Raw genomic sequence first — 17,527 nt, forward strand, 5'->3', positions numbered from 1 at the left:
TAGGGATGGGGGCTGGAGAAGCTCATGGATGGTAAGAAACTCAGGCCTTCTTGGCATAAGGAACCAGCCTGGAGGGCCTGGGGATTTAGCTCAGCGGCATAAGCACCTGCCTTACAAGCAGGCAGTCATGAGTTCGATCCCTGGTACCGATAAAAACAAGAAAGAAAAAAAAAAAAAAGAACCAGCCTGGACTTGGGGCCCTCTTCAGTCTGGCTGAAGAAGTTAGCAGAAGTCATCATCTATACTTTCCTGGTCTTCCTTCCTAACCTTACAATGGTCTTATAAATTGGGACAATTCTAAGACAAAAGATACATGAATGACAAGGACAAACAGGAATCCCTGATCTGAACACAAAGGCCAATCAATCCTCCTTTTTGGCTACCAAAACAGGTCAATAAGAAAAATGAGGTGGTCTTCTGAAAAGATAAACATAAAAATATTTGTTTCCATATGCAAGGTTCTGCATGTCCCTTACAGACCCCAGCACTTCGTGTCTGGCTTGCCCTCCTGACATTCTAGAAGAAAGCTAGGAGTAAGGGCAGGAAGCCTGTGTCTGATCATTCAACACTCTCATTTATTTTTCCCTTAAGTGAAAAACACCTTAAATTGTTTTTTTAAATACTAACGTGCTATAAGCAAGTCAGAAAATATTTACTTCTGCCGCTAATTATAAAAGACCGTTAGCGACCTCAACCACCAAAATCTCTAATTTGCAACTAATCCACTTGCACAAATTACATCTTCTACAACAGACCACCTAAAAAATGACTTCCTGTAAACAAACCACTCTGCTGGATTTTTTAATCTAATTAAATCCTTATTTTGCTCTTTAACTACAAGAAGCTCACTTTTCATTACACTGGGGCAGAATTTTTTTATTTTCAAGAATCACAGAAATAATCACCAAGTAGGAGCCCGAAGGGGTGCTACGTTCCAAGCCAATGACAAGCCACCTCTGGCCCGGGACTGCAGCTCTGCCCTCCCTGTCCCTCCCAGGCCTGTACTTATAAGCCTGTACTCATAGAGGTCCTGGGCTGGCTCCTGCTGGGTTAAATCAGGCAGGCAAAATGCAAATGGGTATGAAGTCAGTGTTCTACAGCACCCAGGAAGGAATATTTTTCATTTCCCTGGAGGTAGTTACAGAAGTTAGTGAGCCTTTTAAGGTGCCAAAGTCAGCCCTTGCCTTGAAATCTTCCACCTCTCCTTTTTTTAGGGTGACATTCATCTGGCCTGCAAGTCCTATTCTCCCGGAAACCCTCGCAAATCCCAAGAAAACCAGGACAATCGGTCACCCTACTTTCATCCTGCCCAGGTTGCGGGGATAAGGTCCTACAATTAGGAATCCACCAATAATAATACTGTCTCCCATCTTCCTGCATCTGTCTCCAGCCATCCCAGCCCACAAGCTGCAACAAGGAAACATCAACTTTTCACAGCACCAGACTTTCCAACCAGATTCCTCCATCCTGGAAACATCATGGTCACAAAAATGCCCCACAAAGAAAAAAGGACACAGACCAGGCTGCAGAAAGTACATGGCCACAAGGCAAATCGAATCCCAGTTTGCCAGTAACTGACTCTCCAAGACAACACCAAGTAGAGGGAAAATGGAAGCCGCATACACAAATCCAATCTATCCCATCTATTTATTTTATGCAAAGTTTTCCTGGTGCTTATTAATGCCGGCTTTCCCTCCACCATTTAATCTCTGCTTCCATTTCATTCTTAGAGCCTGTGATTATTCTAATTCAGCATTTGGATGACTTCATTTCCGCTCAAGTACACCCAGGTCAACTTGGATAGAAAAGAAAGAGGAGGAGAAGAAAAATAATCAGCTAAAAGCTATTAAATATCAGCCGTGTGCCTCATGATTAGTTTTAAAGGCAGTGGTGAGGTTAGCAACAGTCAGAAATTCACCTCCTTCTGCCTCTGCCTGCATATTAACATTTTTTCTGGGGCTCTCACTATTATGGCTTCGAATGTAAATAAAGCACAGATTGGCAGCCCACTTTGCGCTAATTCACAAATACCAAGTCTGAAAACAGCACTGTAAAAATTTAGAGGGCAGTAACTTGACAAATCCGGCCATTCTACAGAGACTATTTCTATGAGAACAAAAGAAGGAAAAAAGGGAAAGAGAATGGAAGAAAAAAGAGAAGCATATAGACCCATGTAATGGGGTATCCTATTGACAGACAGGGTGGGGGGCAGGCGGGAATCTCCATATCAATGTTCGCACTGCCAAACAATGGAGTTCGATTTCTATGCCAAGTCTAAATGAACTGTGCTTTCTCTTCCCTAAGAACCACCCCTTGCACCCCCTGGCACAAGCCCGGGCCATGATTTCTGGTACACTTTTTCAGTTCCCACTGAACTATGTCTAGAGAGAGAAAGCTTTCTTTTCTCATGCTAACAACTCCATTGTAAGTGACCTCTTCAGAGGCCTGCAGGAGGACTCTGGGAAGGTGAGCTAGTGGAAACACTTCACCCCCCTCCACTCCCCACTGCTGGCCTCATTAACTCCTTGGTGTCCAAGGGCTGCTCTGCCCCTGGCATCTTTCTTCTTGGCCCAGAGGCAGAAAAACTAAATATGGGCAAACTCTACTAGAAAACGCATTGAAACTGCGGTAGAGGAAAGTTTGGACTTCCTTCCTTTACCTACTATGCAAATGAACACGGCATTTGATTAGCATAATCTCAAAATTCTCCCAGCTTGCTACCCAGAAGGCATTCTATTTTTCTATTTGTATATTTTAAAACACTGTTAACAGAGCAATAATAATGTCTGATGTCTTTGCCTAACAACAGTTGGTTATATTTTATACACTGAAAGGAAAATGGAAGTTTTCCTGGAAATCTACTATCTTTTTTTCAGGAACTCTTTCTGAAGCAAAAATAGGGAGATTTAGGAAAAGTGATGTGCGGTGTTTAATCTGTGTCCAACTGGAACCCTCCAATGGCTGCAGCAGAAATTGGTCTCGGGTGGCAAAGCTGGCCAGCAAGCAGCAAAGCTGTTTGGCGGGTGGCACAGTCCCAGAGGTGATGTGGGTTTACTCTGTGTCCCTAGCCTGGCAGCATTGTCATGCCTGCTGAGGAGAACTGTTCCCATGTCAGGGGGCGAATACAGTCCCCTCCTGACAGGACACATTTCTAAAGGATGGAACTGCCACAGACCAGAGAATGAGTAACACGTGGGAGCAGGACTGGCCTTGCTCTGGGCTCTCACAGGAAGGAAACTCAAACCCAAAAGCAGTCTTCAGCACAGCTCCACAGGAAGAGGAAGACTAACTTTTCCATCCTCTCCACAGATCCATCTGAAGAAGACTCTCGGGTGACAGGCGAGGCCCAGGCAAGCTGACTGACCATTTTCCAGTCGATTCATACCCACAAAGGACACACACAATTTTTGTTTTCCAGGCCTCCTCTGAGAAAACCCCACACTATTTATCTGCCACACACATTTGGAAGTGATAGTATTGCACCCCAGATCACAGTTCACTTTCGGGAATATGTTAACTTGCTTATGTATTTTCTCACACTTCTCTTGCCTTTCAAATTTCAAAGGCTTTATAATATTTTTATTCGAGGTAGTATTCTCCTCACACAGAAGGTATCAAAAGGGGTGTCTGAGCACCAGCTGTGGACAGCCGCCATCACACTTGCCCCTAAAACCGAGGGCTAGGACATAACAGGTACAGACACCTTCAGAGAGCATCTCAATGACTCCCACTCTAGAGGACTAAATGAGAAGACCTCGTCATATTAAAAGGCCAATTCATTCTTGCTTTTAGTTTTTCTTTATTCCAAAAAGCTTTCAAACACTGCTCTCTAGAGTTCAAATAAACTTTCACAGGCCCACACACCACCCAACGCCAGCAATGAGGGCTCCAGAGTCTCCCCTTCCCCAGAGCCGACCTTCTGTGAAATCTGAAGAGCTGGGACTTTCCAAACAGTCTCCTTGTGGCCTTTTCTTCCATTATCATGACCAAGGGCTAGCCCAAGAAGGGGTTAAAGCCCTCACGTCAACCAGTCTCGGGCACTGGCCCAGAAGGGACATGGGAACCAGGACAGCCTAGTGATAAAGGCCGGATTGTAGCAGCCCACTGAATTGGAAATGACTTGTAGGCCTAATGAAACAGAACTTTGGCAGTAAAACAGAATGAAAGGAATGAGACAATAAAAGGCAGGACAAAGGGTGCAGAGTCGTTTCAGCTTAGCAAAATAAGCTCACTTTGTTGTTGGGGAAAGCCAAAGCCGATTAGGATAAACCAATGACTAAGCATAAGTCTTCCAAACTAATTACACAGTTCACCATGTGAAGTATAATTGGAAGCCTCCGCATGCAGGCTGCCCGGCTTTCACAGGAGTCCTATAAAGCCACAATCACCTCGAGAGCTGGGCACCCGAGCAGCCCTGTCCTTGTGGGAGGCAAGCTGGAAGGTACGGAACCGCTCCATTCTGGATAAAGCAGAGGCTTCACTCACTTTAAAAGCCCTCTTTTTGATCTCCAAAATCCTATAAGTGAGAATGTAAGAAACTGGTACTTGAAGGAGGGGCCTAAAGGAGAGAAGGAGGAAAGCAGTGTACACGGAGTTTCTTTGATCCAGTGCATTTTAATTACCAAGCTGGACTCTTCAGGGTGGCTGTTTGCGGAGAACAGGCCAATTCATCGTCTGGGGCGCCATGGGCATATCAGAGCATCACTTTCCTGCCATTTTTTGAAATGGCCTAAATAGATCACTCCTGTGTATATGAAATCATCAACACAGGTAATGTCCACTAAGAAGTCAAGGCAGTTAAATAAATTACTTACTCATGATCAATGTCTTTGAAAAATGAACAAAATCTGTTCCCTGGGAGAAAGATGCCGCTTCCTGCCAAGCGGTGGCCTGGGCTTTATAGACAGGGAGAGCAGGTGAGGGAGGACGTGGTGCAAAACTGAGTGACACTGGGGGCTCTCCCCAGCCTATGCTGCATGATCCTAACTTCCTCATTCTCAGCATTCACATAGATAGCTATGTCATCCATCTCCCAGCGTCTCTGAGAGGCACATTTTAAGAGGCATTAAGGGCTTGGTGCCAAGCACACATAACTCTAATTCAGAAACATTAACACACAGTACAAGTATTTTCATACTAAAATCTGAACCCCATGATCCCAAGTTTCACTGATTTTGTCTAACACATGAAACAGAAAGATGGAAGTGCTTTTCTGAGTCTTTCTCATAGAATGAGGATTCCAGTTTATAAATAGTGCCTTCTTCCAAATAAAGAATCCCATCACTTTTCCAGCATCATGAAGTCCAGAAATAGATTCTAACATGGTTAAGATGGTTTTGCTTATTATATACCACACTCACCATCTCCAATAATGTATTATTTGGGTGACAGTCTACAGATACCTTGAATTATAATCTGGTTATATTTTAGCATTTTTTTTACATTACTGATTTTCTAAGCATAAAACCTCCTTAGAACTAATTCCATCTAGAGGTCAACAAACTATGGCCCACAGACCAAATCCAAGCTGTCATCTCTTTTTATAAATAAAGTTTTGTACTGTACATAACCACACCTATTGGTTTAAATGTTGGTTATGGATGCTTTCACCCTCCAACAGCAGAAGTAAGTAGCTGCAATAAAGGCCACATGGTTTGCATAGCCAAAAAGATCTACTATCTTTACAAATTCACCAACCCTGTTTTTCAACTCTTTCCCTCAGAAAAGAAACTGAGGCCCACAAATACATAACCCATCACCGTGTCACCCACTGTCAGGCTCAGCAGGAAGGACTGGTCTAGCTTTCTACCTGACCTTTGTCCAAAAATGCACCAGGACAGCTACCCCCGGGGGAAGGACAGTCACCTAAGTGAGTTGCATCCTTGCACCAACAGCCACACTCTGTGATCTCATTTTGACATAAACAAGTGGCAAGGTCTCTAACCTGAAGGCTAAGCCCTCTGTGAGGAAGGTGGGAACAGAAGCACAAAAGGGTTTACAAGGCTCCAATTTGAGTTATTTAAAGCTCTCGGTGTGTCATTCTGTACCCACTTCACTTATAGTAATGACATATTTAAACTTCCTTAGCTCAGCCCCTTGATAACAGTCTTACCATCTTGATTGCCACCTGAAATAAACAGTTGGAGCAGCTGCCACATGGGCAGGATGGGAAGAGGAAGAAGACAGGAATGACAGTGAGGGGACCCAAAAAGCAGCACACCCTGCATGGAGGCTGTGGGAGGGTACAGAGTCCCACAGGCAGAGGACAAGTAGGTTGTGGGTTCTGGCTCTTATACTGCTTTACCTAGGTCACCTCGATTGACCTTTACTGTCCACTACTGTCTCTTACTGTCCACTTTTGTTAAAAAAAAAATGGGAGTTGGGGACTGGATTTTACCAACATCCACTGTGCAGGTGGAAGGAGAAGACATATGCCCAAGGTCCTTGATATTGCTGCCTAGGCACACTGAAGGGACCTTAACCCTTCTATCCCTTTGCAGCTTATCTTCCTAAGCCCGTCCTGGGGATGATCAGCATGGGAACAGGGCCTAGAACCTTGTCAGTTCTATTATCAAACAACCCTGGGGAGGTGGAGTCTGCTTCTGCTCTACTTCTCAGGACACAGTCCTATCCAGACCTGATGTAACAATGTGCAACTTGGGAATGTCACCAGCAGCCCCCCACAGGAAAATGACATAAAATAATGGAAGCTAAAGGCCTGGCCCAGAATTTGACACTGAGGAAGTACTCACTATGAAAATAACAGAATTTATACCTCACTAATCTGCAGCTGGCTAGACAGCAGCCCCAAACTACTATACATGTGCACATATGTGAATATGTGAATACATGCCTATATGTGAATATATATCTCAAGCACGTGTGACCATGTGTGCATGTGTGTGTGCGTGTGTGCATGCAAACGCCATGTCCTCTTCCTTCAACCAGAATATAAAGTACCGAGGGGCAGAGTCAGCTCATCAATTTATCTGTTACCTCCTTTTTCAGCTGCCGGATTTTCTCATGACCCCTAAGGCCTAGCAACAGATTCTCCCTACTTTGATCATTCTGGATTCAAATGAATGACACCAGAATCCCAAGAGGTGGTGAGCCCTTCCCAAGGGGCCACAGATGTTACACCAGCCACCTGCAAATTCGAAACAAGCTCCTCTAAGACAGACCCAGGAAATAAGCACAGCATATGTTTGAAACAAGCTACTAACACATGAGCAGAGAGACCCTTATGGTTTGGTACAATCAAAAACCTCCATAGTCCTTGAATGAAGCACTCGGTAAGTTTACACATCCTGCTGGAATCCACACACATTAGTGCAAAACTAACGGGGCTCCATCAGGCAAGGGGCATGCAGGGGAAGATAGTCTGTGACTGCTTCCCAGACAAAAGGACAACTGTTCTCAGGGCAAGGATGGGAGCTGTCGTGGGCATGGCCAAAGCTTACAGAGCATCTCACTGCTGGCATATCGGATCATGATTATAAATGTTCATGAAAAACAGCCAAAGACAAGCAGAAAGAAAGCGGGGGGAGAGGAGGGAAACAGGGGCACAACCAAGCAGTGGGAGGTGCAGAGACGCACTGTGTGTTGGCAAGTATGTGTCTGTCTGGAATACTCTAAATGCTAGGCAGCATCAACTTCCCTGATGACTCCAAATAGGCTCATGAGATTCTAAGACAGGTTATAGTTCGAAAAAGAAATCCCACCCTCCTGTTTGCAAACACTACCCCCTTGGACTTGTCTTAAAGAAAGGAAGACAGTAACAAGGGCCCACCCTCCACAGCTCCCCATTATGCAAGACAGCCTGGTCTCATTTCATTATTTCCACTCCCTTTCCCCAGCAGGGTGGAGCTGAGTGATGCGCAAATCTTCCTTGGTGCTTTAAATCAGTGGGGGAGAGGTACTAGGTAAGTGGGGTCACTGACACACTCGCCTGTTCTTCAGACTAGCCTGAAGGAAGGTGCTCCCAACTAGCATGCAGAAGGGTCACGGTCTCTGATATACATAAGACAAGAAAGTCCTCATCTGGAGACTAGATAGAGGTGACGGCTCTCACCCGGAGATGGAGTCACAGCCACCCATCGCCTCCGTCACCTGGGGTAAACAAATGAAAAGCACAGAATCTCCAGTCTGGCTAGTGGGCGGCAGGGCCTCGTTCTCCCTGTGGCAGGCATGACAGCCATCGTGGGAGTAAATGAGCAACAGAACTAAGAACTGCCACCATGTCTTCTTTGGATGCCACGTCAGCCCTTCAGAAGGAAAGACACAGACCAGTGCAGAAGGACACTTCCTGCACCCAGGCTCCCAGGACAACACTCATGTTTACTCAAAGATACAGAAAGCCAGCTCAGTCCTTACCTGCCAACTTCCTTGGATCTGCCATCTCCATGATAGCCAGGGGGCAGAAGCCACACAAAGCCAACAAGGGCCAAGTCCCCAGGGTGACAGATCCACCTGAAGGACCATCTCCCTCAGGCAAGGTCCATGCCCCAACTCCAACTAGAAAGAAGTTGACTTGAGCACAACACCCATGGACGCTCACGGCCTCTATCCATCCGGTCCTCCATCTGCCACGCATATACCTTGTCCCCTCAGCTGCCTGCCAGGTTGGGGCTCTAGGCGCTGGCCTACGCCAGCAGTAGAACCAGGGGATCATCTTGCTGCTGTCTCACAGGCACTCAGGTCAGAAAGCATGGCAGGCACTGACCAGTATCTTTAACAGTCTCCGGGGGCACTGCACAGGGGACAGCTGAGTGCCAAAGGCCCCAGGGAGCTGCGTCTCTCAATGAGGAGGGCCATCTTGGCTTACAGGCCTCTATCCGCTTCCTGAAAGCCCATCCTATGAGTCGTACCTCCCCACTCCCAGCCAAGAGCCCACACCAGCAAACCCACACCGAGAGGCCCGTCTGTCAGCTCCTGCAGGCACATGGGCACTTTGCTGCCCAGGAGCTGGCCTCTCCCATCACAGTCCCTGCTGAGTTTCACTGAAATCAGATGGCCACGTTCAAGGGCGTGGTTCTTTAGGACCCAGCTGTTGACAGAGGAGGGGGCCACAGAAGCTAGTCCTTAAGCACAATCAGGCTGCCTCCAGCCTGTGCTGTCCAATCCTGCGCAGCGCTTACCTTGCCAAACTGCTCAAAATACTGCTTTACATCTTCCACTACTGTGTTCGCAGATAATCCGCCTACAAATATTTTCTTTGTTCTTGTGACCATCTGCAAGAAATAACGAGAGAAGGGCATAGGTTAACCAGGTTATTTGAAGCAGGGCTCAGTAACATGCTGAAACAAGCTGTACTACACATTTCTCTAAGAAGACAACTTTAAATTGAATATCTAAGAATGCTAGAGACAACTGCTCTGCACATCTCAGGCATTCAGCTGCTTCCTAGAAGCTTGACGTTTTAGGCTCACAGTGACTTTGGGACCTTGGTAGCCACAGACATTTTAATTAACTAACCTATGGAGAAAAATCTCATATCAAGCTATTTTAATATGAACAGACAACACACAAAACAGAACTAAATACATTCAAACTACTTCCCAGAAAGTACCAACAAAACCTTATCAATAAGAAGTACACACAGAGCTAGGCACAGTGGTGCACACCTCTAACTGCAGTTATGTGGTGGGCTGAGGTAGGAGGATCACAAGTTCAAGGCCAGCCTTTGCAACTTAGTAAGCGTCTGTCTCAAGATAAATAGGACTGGGAATGTGGTTCAGTGGTAGACACCCTGGTGTTCCAGTTTGCAATGCCATCAAAGAACAAAATTGCACACATAATTCAAAACCAGGTGTGGTTTGTCTGTGCTCAGCTGTGGTGGGGCTAGTTTGTATGTACAATGACACAGATGCTGACCGGCAGCCAGAGACTACCCTGCAAGCTGTGTCCCATACTATTTCCCCTTTGAATTTTATGTAACTCACAGTGACTCAGCCTAAGCCTTCGTTAAGCCTTACTAAGCCTCAGGTCTCCACACCTTCGCTCTCCCAGGTCCTGCTCTCTGGGATGCCTCTCCACTCCTCAGTCTCCCTCATGGCAAGTTGCCATCCTCTGAGGTCCTGCAACCTTCTCCAAAACTCAAAATACCTACTTGCTATCCCAGCCAGGAGCTATTCCTCACTTCTTGAAAGCCCCTAACACTGCATCCACATCCCTCTCGTGGTGATCTCTACTGGCCACCTTTCTCCTCCAGACAAACAGCTCCTGGCTACTCCCGAAATTATTTGCAATGCCAAGTACACATTAGCCCACAATGAACCCTCAGTAGATGCAAAAAGGAGTAAAAGTGTCCACATTTGGAAACCCCAACAGTTCCAGGACAAAAGGAGAAGAAAGCTCCAAGATATAAACCACTCAGAGCAAGGACCAAAAGTCTCATGTAGGATCCAAAAATTAAGGCATAAGTTTCATTTTGAAGATTGAGTTGAGGATATATGTTGGTTTTGCTTTAATGTCAAAGTAAAAAAAAAAAAAATCAAGAAATTCATTGGGTGCAGAGTCTCAACAGTTTTGGTGCTGAGTGTACAGTGTTATCTGTAGCTATGACAAATGGAGGTGGGATGCCACGGCACACCTGGATCACTGTCAGCACCAAGACTCTGATGTGTGTGAGTGAATGAATGAACCAACAACCTCCCACGGACTACCTGAGTGAAACTGGGCAAGCACCTCTTCCCTACGGCCTTCCTCCTGTTTCCTGGGGGTACCATGCAGTGCTTTCCCCGTGTGTTTAAGCTGTAATTTACCATTTTGATCTCTTTTTACCTATCTAGAGTATCCAATGAGATTATACAGTGAGGGAACTCTATCAAGGCTCTATGAATGAACACACTGCCCAAGTTCCAAGGCCTCTCATCAGCTGGTGAGCACCTTACTCTTGCTCCTTATTGTCCACCTCTCTTATCTGTCCCCTGGTCTCTCTGACAGGTCAGGGTTACCATAACAGTGCGACTCTGTCTGGCCCTCTCCAGCTTTAAGTCTCACCCTGCCCTTACTAATCACCACCCAGTATTGCATTAACCAACTTTCCTAACCTGTTCACTCAACAGACACATTAAGGATAGGTGCTGAAGCTTAGACTCCAATAAAACACAGAATTTCAACCCAATATAAAGTGTAGATATCATAATTAGCCTATCACCCAACATTCCCAATAGAGCTAAATTAAATAAGATATGCCAGAGAGTCCAGAGGACTGGTCACTACAATGTAATACAAAGTCAATTACCAAATTCGCCCTTTAAGCTCAGAATAATTGTGCATCAGAAAGATACATTATGCACAAGGCTCTGAGAAGTAACTACTGCCCTATTCACTTTTAGTATAATTTCAAAAACACTTTCCTGCATCTCTAGATGGTTTCAGATATGCAAAGACTCCCAGTAGTTTAATTTCAGATTTTTCATTTCTACTTTCTTAAAATCCCAGCCAAGTAATTAAGTACCTGTAAAGAAACTCTAACATGATCTATAAATACGCCACTAGTGGAGCTCTCAACTTAAAGAAACTCAGGAGAGGCATTCTATTACAGGAACCCCATGGCCTCGTTTCTGCATGGTCTAGTCAGGAAGGAGGGTCTATATTCCAAAAATCTACGCGGACCCAGGGAATGAAACAACCACCACATCTCCACCCCAAACGCAGGAGTCTACAGAATCTTCATTCCCCAGTAACTTGTCTTAGTTACCTTTCTCTCCTTGCTGAGAGAAAATACCTGACACCCACAGTTACAGGAGGAAACTCACAGTTTGTAGGGGTTTCCAGTTTATACTCAGCTGTCAGTTCAAACAGAAGACCTGGCAAAGGGGCATCACAGAGGAGAACAGTTCATGAAGCCCACGAGGAGGCAAAAGTAACAAGGGGCAACCACAGCTCTTTCTTAGATCTTACTCAGGCTACTTAAAGTGGTAGCATTCACACCCTTAATCCTAGTGCCCTTGAGCTTAATACCATGAATCGATCCCAGTGTCACACACTCTAGATCCAGCCACCTCTGAAAAAGCCTCACCTATGACCTCATGAGGCTTTGGGGGGACATCTAGACACAAGCCAAAACAAACTGGTTAAATGGAAAGGTCTCTTCATACAACTTCTCCTGTCATCTCACAGCTATAAACATGCCAAGACAGAGCCTTACACACAGAGGTAGACACCAGCAATAAATCTGCACAGTTCCAAAAAACCTTTAAAACACTTTTTTTAAAAAGAAGGATGAAAAATCCTAGGCTTCAAACAATGTATCAAGTGTCCAAGTGAGTAAAACATCCTCTCTGGGAACCAGCTCAGATACAGTGACGAATCCCACTCTTCAGCAAACACTAGAAGTAAAAGAGTTTAATCAAAATCTTCCAAATGTGAAAGGCCAGTGAGAAGATGTACAACACTTGGTTAGCTGCTCACTGATGTCTTGGCTTCAGGAGAAGGGAGGACAGCTGGGGGGTGACCTCTCCCCAAAAGGGCTGTACTAGAAGGAATGGGGGTGCCTGGCTCTGGAAATCCCGACACCATGACTGCCAAATGGACTGTGGACTGCTCAGTGATTTGCATTCTGGCAAGGGACATGGAAGACAGAGGGCCCTAGAATCACACGTTCCTATCTCCATTTCCTCTCCATCTCCATGACTACTGGGGAGGGCAGGAAAGTGAGGAGGAGGAGGATGGGAAATCACATCCAGTCCCTCAGCGGAACTAAACAGAGGTCTTCCAATTCTTACAGGTATCAAGCAATGCACTCGTGTGTGTGTGTGTGTGTGTGTGTGTGTGTGTGTGTGTGTGTGTACACGTGCATATGCATGTGAGTATGCATGTGCATATTTAGAGTACCTGCAGTTCCACCCCTAGACTTCTGCCTCCTATTTGCCAGGACCATGCAGCAGCCCTCCAAACCTTAACCTTCTGACCTCGGAAACTGTGCACAACCAGGCATCCACTGACACCCTGGTTTCATTCCTTTGCTTTACACTTGGTGCATTGTCTGAGGCCTATTTCCTTCCTGCACTAGACCCTTTGGGTGACAGTTTCCTAGCTCACAGCTCAACATCATGCAGTATCGGACTCCGTGGGGCACAAGATCACTAGCACCAAAGGTTCACATGATGCAGCCTGGTTCCCACAAAACATCGGAATGGGAAGAGCTCAAGAGAGAGTTCAGTGAAAAATACACTAGGAAGCTGATCTCAAACTTCCTCTGCCAGGGCTTTCTAGTGTGGGGAGGGCAGGGGGCACTTGGGAGTGTGAGTGCTTCCCACTATTAGGGACATCAAATACCCACCTAAGGGGGCTGTACCTTCTAGGACTACCATACCCTAAGAGGCCCCACTTTACAGGTTAGGATTTAAGGGGTGTCACTCCAGGAAACAGAGTGCCTGTGTATGTGCGTGCACACATGTGCACACTCTTGCTGGGTGCACATGGGCAAGCAGGGAGTGGTCAAGCTCTCACAAATCCCTGCTGCAGAGTTCTGCATCTAGACTGTAATTTAACTAAACATCACTGCTCTCCACACACCCCTTGGCTTCAAAAAGAAAGCCCCAGCACCCATGCCAGTTCGGAAAATTGCTGTTTACACATAAGAACTGGCCGAAGCCAGCTGCTAAGTACAGCTGCAGAGACACCACCTTCCTGCCTCCAGCCGGGGAACAGGCCTTTCTTTTTAAAGTATAAAAATTCTCTTTTAAAAAATGTGCTTCTATCTGAAATGATGACTCAGAGTGGGGTCACTGTTTGTATTTTTATAAAGCAGGATAAAGCAAACGGAGCATTATGTGTGTGTGTGTGTGTGTGTGTGTGTGTGTGTGTGTGTATGCATTGAAAGCAGAATGGGGTGAAAGACAGTCAGAAAAAAGAAACTACTTTTAAGAAGAGATGGGAAGGGGAAACTTAGCCCCAGTGCCACCAGCTCAAACTCAGTAGTTAATCACAAAAGCAAAAGTAAAATGAAACAAAAAACCCCAAATATTTCTTCATCTTGACAAATGCATGGGAAGGCAGGAAATGACTCTGGAGAGTCTTCAATGTATATGGGAGAGGCCCAGAGAAATCAAAGCAGCTCTTGTTTTTATCACATCCCTGAAAAGAGTTCAAAGTCGCCTCGGAGGGAAATGTGAGCTCCGCTGGTCTCCAGAAGCTCTTCACCTGCCGGGTCCCATGGCCAAGAAAGCCCAGGAAGGGTGTTGGGGCACTAGCACTGGTGGGATCGTGCAAACCTTCCAGCCCATCATGCCCACTGGAAAAACCAAGTCCCAACTTGAAGCATCACGTGCTAGTTAAAGGCAGTTAGGACAACTTCCGAGGAGTCCAGGCAAGGGTTCTACCCAACACTCTTCACTGTCAAGAGACAAAGGAGAGCACAAGTGGGCACCGTTTTCAGGAGGGATGGAACTGCATGCTACCCCCAACAAGACAGTTCTAGGGGTTGGCGTTTGAGAACTAATCCAAGTCTTTGTGTGGCATCAGTGCTGAATGAGGTCATGGGGCCCCCAAACTCCAGAATCCCTTCCCCCAGGACCCGTTCTCTACAATTCCTATTTCTCCCAGGAGATCTTTCCATCTTTTTCTCCTGCTCCTTCGTACCGAACTACAGCCCTTGCCATCCCCACCACGCTGACTACCACCATCCCTGTCACTGCCACCATTATTACTCCATCATGTCTGAATCCAGCGGCAAAACTCACTCAGCATAAGATTAGAACCCAGATCAGCTATTAGGGATCTTTTTCAAATGTTTCCATGATGTGATGCAGCAAAGAGACTATGGTGGATGGAAGGGGGTTCCTCTCAAATTCTCATCTTCCTAGAACCTCAGACTATGAACTTATTTAAAGGAAAGAGAATTATTTCAGAAGTAATTAGTTAAGGATTTTGTGATGAAATCAGTTAAACCTTGACTTAAAAAAAAATAACAGGATAACAAAGGGTATGTAGCTACAGCTCAGTAAGGTTCTGGGTTCAATCCCTAATACTGAAAGGGAAGAGAAAGTAGGCAGAAGGGAGAAGGGGAGAGGAAGAGAGAGACAGAGACAGACAGAGAGATGATAGAGATAAGAGTAACTCTCTTGCAACTATGGACACCAGCAGAGGCTGGAACAGACTTTCCCCTAGGGCTTCCAGAAGGATCCAGCCCTGCCACCACCTTGATTTCAGACTCCTGGACTCCTGAACTGTTGTTTACACAACCCCTTGGTGTGGTCATCTGCTCCAGCAGCCCAGGAAATGAATTCAAAGATACACTCCTCTGCAGAGGACCTGGGACCTCTGGCCCTCACCTTTTACCGATGAGCCAGATTCACCCAGAAGTCCCCAGGGCTGCAGGAGGAGACTGCAGGAGGCTACAGGTGTGACAACTTCAATCTGTGCTCTCAGAGAAGAACAGTGTGGCCAAAGGAAAGTTTCTATTGTAAGAGACAAAGTGACACCAGCCTGGATCACAAACAACTCCAGGGCTGCACAGGAGTTCAGTCCTGGACAAAGCCATCAAAGAAGAGCCAGAGTTTACATATGGGTGGGGTTCCTGCCTGGCAGAACCAGAGAAGAAAGCTCCTCCTCGTGAAGAAAAGTCTTTCTTGGTGTCTCCTTGCAGGTTCAGAGTCCTCTGCCTGGCTGCAGCCTTCTGAGGGCCAGGCTGGGCTATGGCTGCCCACAAGTCACCTTCTTCTGTCCTCACAGCCCATGATGGGTCCCAGCCTGTCTTCCGGGGTAAGGACACAGAGGCTTGGGGACATCAATCATTCAAAGTCAACAGCACTAGCAGGTGGTAAGATGCAGTGTCTCCCCGGTTTCCTGCCCACTGACATCTTTTGCACCTTCCATTGTGATGGTGTCTGGTGTCGACTTCCTTCTTGGGGCTGAAGACACAATAGGAGTACCTGTGACCTTGCTATTTTCAAATCTGAACCAAAAATGCAAAAATGCGAGGCCAGGTTTCACTAGCAGGGATGTAAAATGGTTCAACTCCTTTGCAAAAACAATCTGTGCCAATCCTCAAAGGGTCAGACACACAGCAATCATCTCACCCAGATGCTCCACTCCCGGGTGGGGAAATGAACACAGTCCTCCACCCCAGAAGGCGCTCATAAATGTGCATGGCAGCACAGCTCCTAACAGCTGAAAAGCAGAGCAACCCACACTGCCCTCCGTGGATAAATGGATAAACAAAACATGGCACATCCCTGTGACAGCCTAGTACTCGGCCACAGAAAGGGACAGAGTGCTGACAGACAAAACTTGAAAACCTCCTGTAAATGGAAAAGGCCAGTCATCAGAGACCACGTATTATATGACTCCATTCATCTGAAAGTCCATTAATAGGGAAATCTACAGTGACAGAGAACAGATGAGTGGCTGCCTGGGACTGAGAGACCGGGGGGGGGGGTGATAAAAGGGTTTTTCTTCTTTTTTTTTTCATGTGTGTAGTTTTGTTATTGTGCTACTGTGTGCCGTAGTGGTGGTTTTTATTTGTCAGTTTACTGTTATTTTGCTTGCAGCATTGAAAACTAAACACTACTGATCTTCCTCCTGAGCTATATCTCCGGCCCTTTCTCCCCACCCCTTTATTTTTAGGCAGCATCTTACTAAATCACTTATGTCACCCAGGCTAGGCTTGGACTTGCAATCCTCTTGCCTCAGCTCCCCAGAATGAATGGTTTCTTTTTAAGGTGGTAAAAATGTCATAAAATTATGAGAATGGGTACACATACTTATGAATCCCCTGCAAACTACTGAGTCATGTATTTAAATGTACAACTGTATAGCATTTGAATCCTTATCTTGATAAAGCTATTCAAAGAAAAAAAGGACAGGCCACAGAGATCTGTAAGCCAAGAATCTGAATGTAAAAATGGTGTGAAGGGGTTGGGGATTTAGCTCAGCACTGTAAGCACCTGCCTGGCAAGTGTGAGGTTGAGTTCAAACTCCAGTACCATTAAAAAAAAAAAAAAAAAAAAAAAAAAATGGTTCTAAGTCAGCTCAAGTGCCCAAGAAAGTGCTCAGTTTGCTGTTTCCCTCTGCTTCCGCCTCATCTAATCCCATGTGCTCAATTCACCCACAGCCGACCACTGGAAAAAGGTGTAACAGTATATTATGTTGCCAATTGCAAAAATTAATTTAACTTCAGAGAAAACTAATTACAAATATAACCTGGAATGTTTCTCCAAGTTCTCCCTCCCTGTCTAGAGCTATTAACCAGAGAGCACTAGAGTTCAAACTATAATTTGGCATTCCCTCTAAATAGTTTTAAAATTGGAAAGAAAAAAAATAGCCTTCATCTATACAGGGCTGGAATATAATTTACACACAATTATATGACATAGTTAGGCTACAACATTACCTCTGATTAAAACAACAGTAACTCAGCGACAGGACGACAAGCTCTCCTGATGAAATGGCCACGATGCTTCCCTCACCCGTGTCCCCACCTCTGCCTGGCTCCCTCCCAGACTCATTAAAAAAATACTACTTCCCTTTACCCTTGGGGAAAAGCTGTAGCCGCAGGGGTGACCCATCCACAGATTGT

The 17,527-nt window shown here is 45.8% G+C and overlaps 1 protein-coding gene across 20 annotated transcripts in view; it reads right to left on the reverse strand.

Annotated features, from left to right (window-relative positions):
* Positions 1-17,527, reverse strand: part of Msi2 (musashi RNA binding protein 2) — a 359,255-nt gene that overhangs the window by 224,364 nt on the left and 117,364 nt on the right. For 19 of the 20 annotated variants that reach the window (XR_010048245.1, XR_010048244.1, XR_010048246.1 and 16 more), the window contains exon 6: positions 9,138-9,230. The exons of the other annotated variant lie outside the window; for it this stretch is intronic. Coding sequence is in view for 16 of the 19 variants with exons in the window: in XM_063251253.1 (XP_063107323.1) it covers positions 9,138-9,230 (93 nt within the window). In the remaining 3 variants the exon portion in view is untranslated. The remainder of the gene's footprint in view (positions 1-9,137; positions 9,231-17,527) is intronic. 20 annotated transcript variants of the gene reach the window in all.

Source organism: Cavia porcellus, unplaced genomic scaffold, assembly GCF_034190915.1.
Source record: "Cavia porcellus strain 051 isolate PalLab524CR breed Dunkin Hartley unplaced genomic scaffold, mCavPor4.1 scaffold_6, whole genome shotgun sequence".
NCBI classification, from domain to species: domain Eukaryota; kingdom Metazoa; phylum Chordata; class Mammalia; order Rodentia; family Caviidae; genus Cavia; species Cavia porcellus.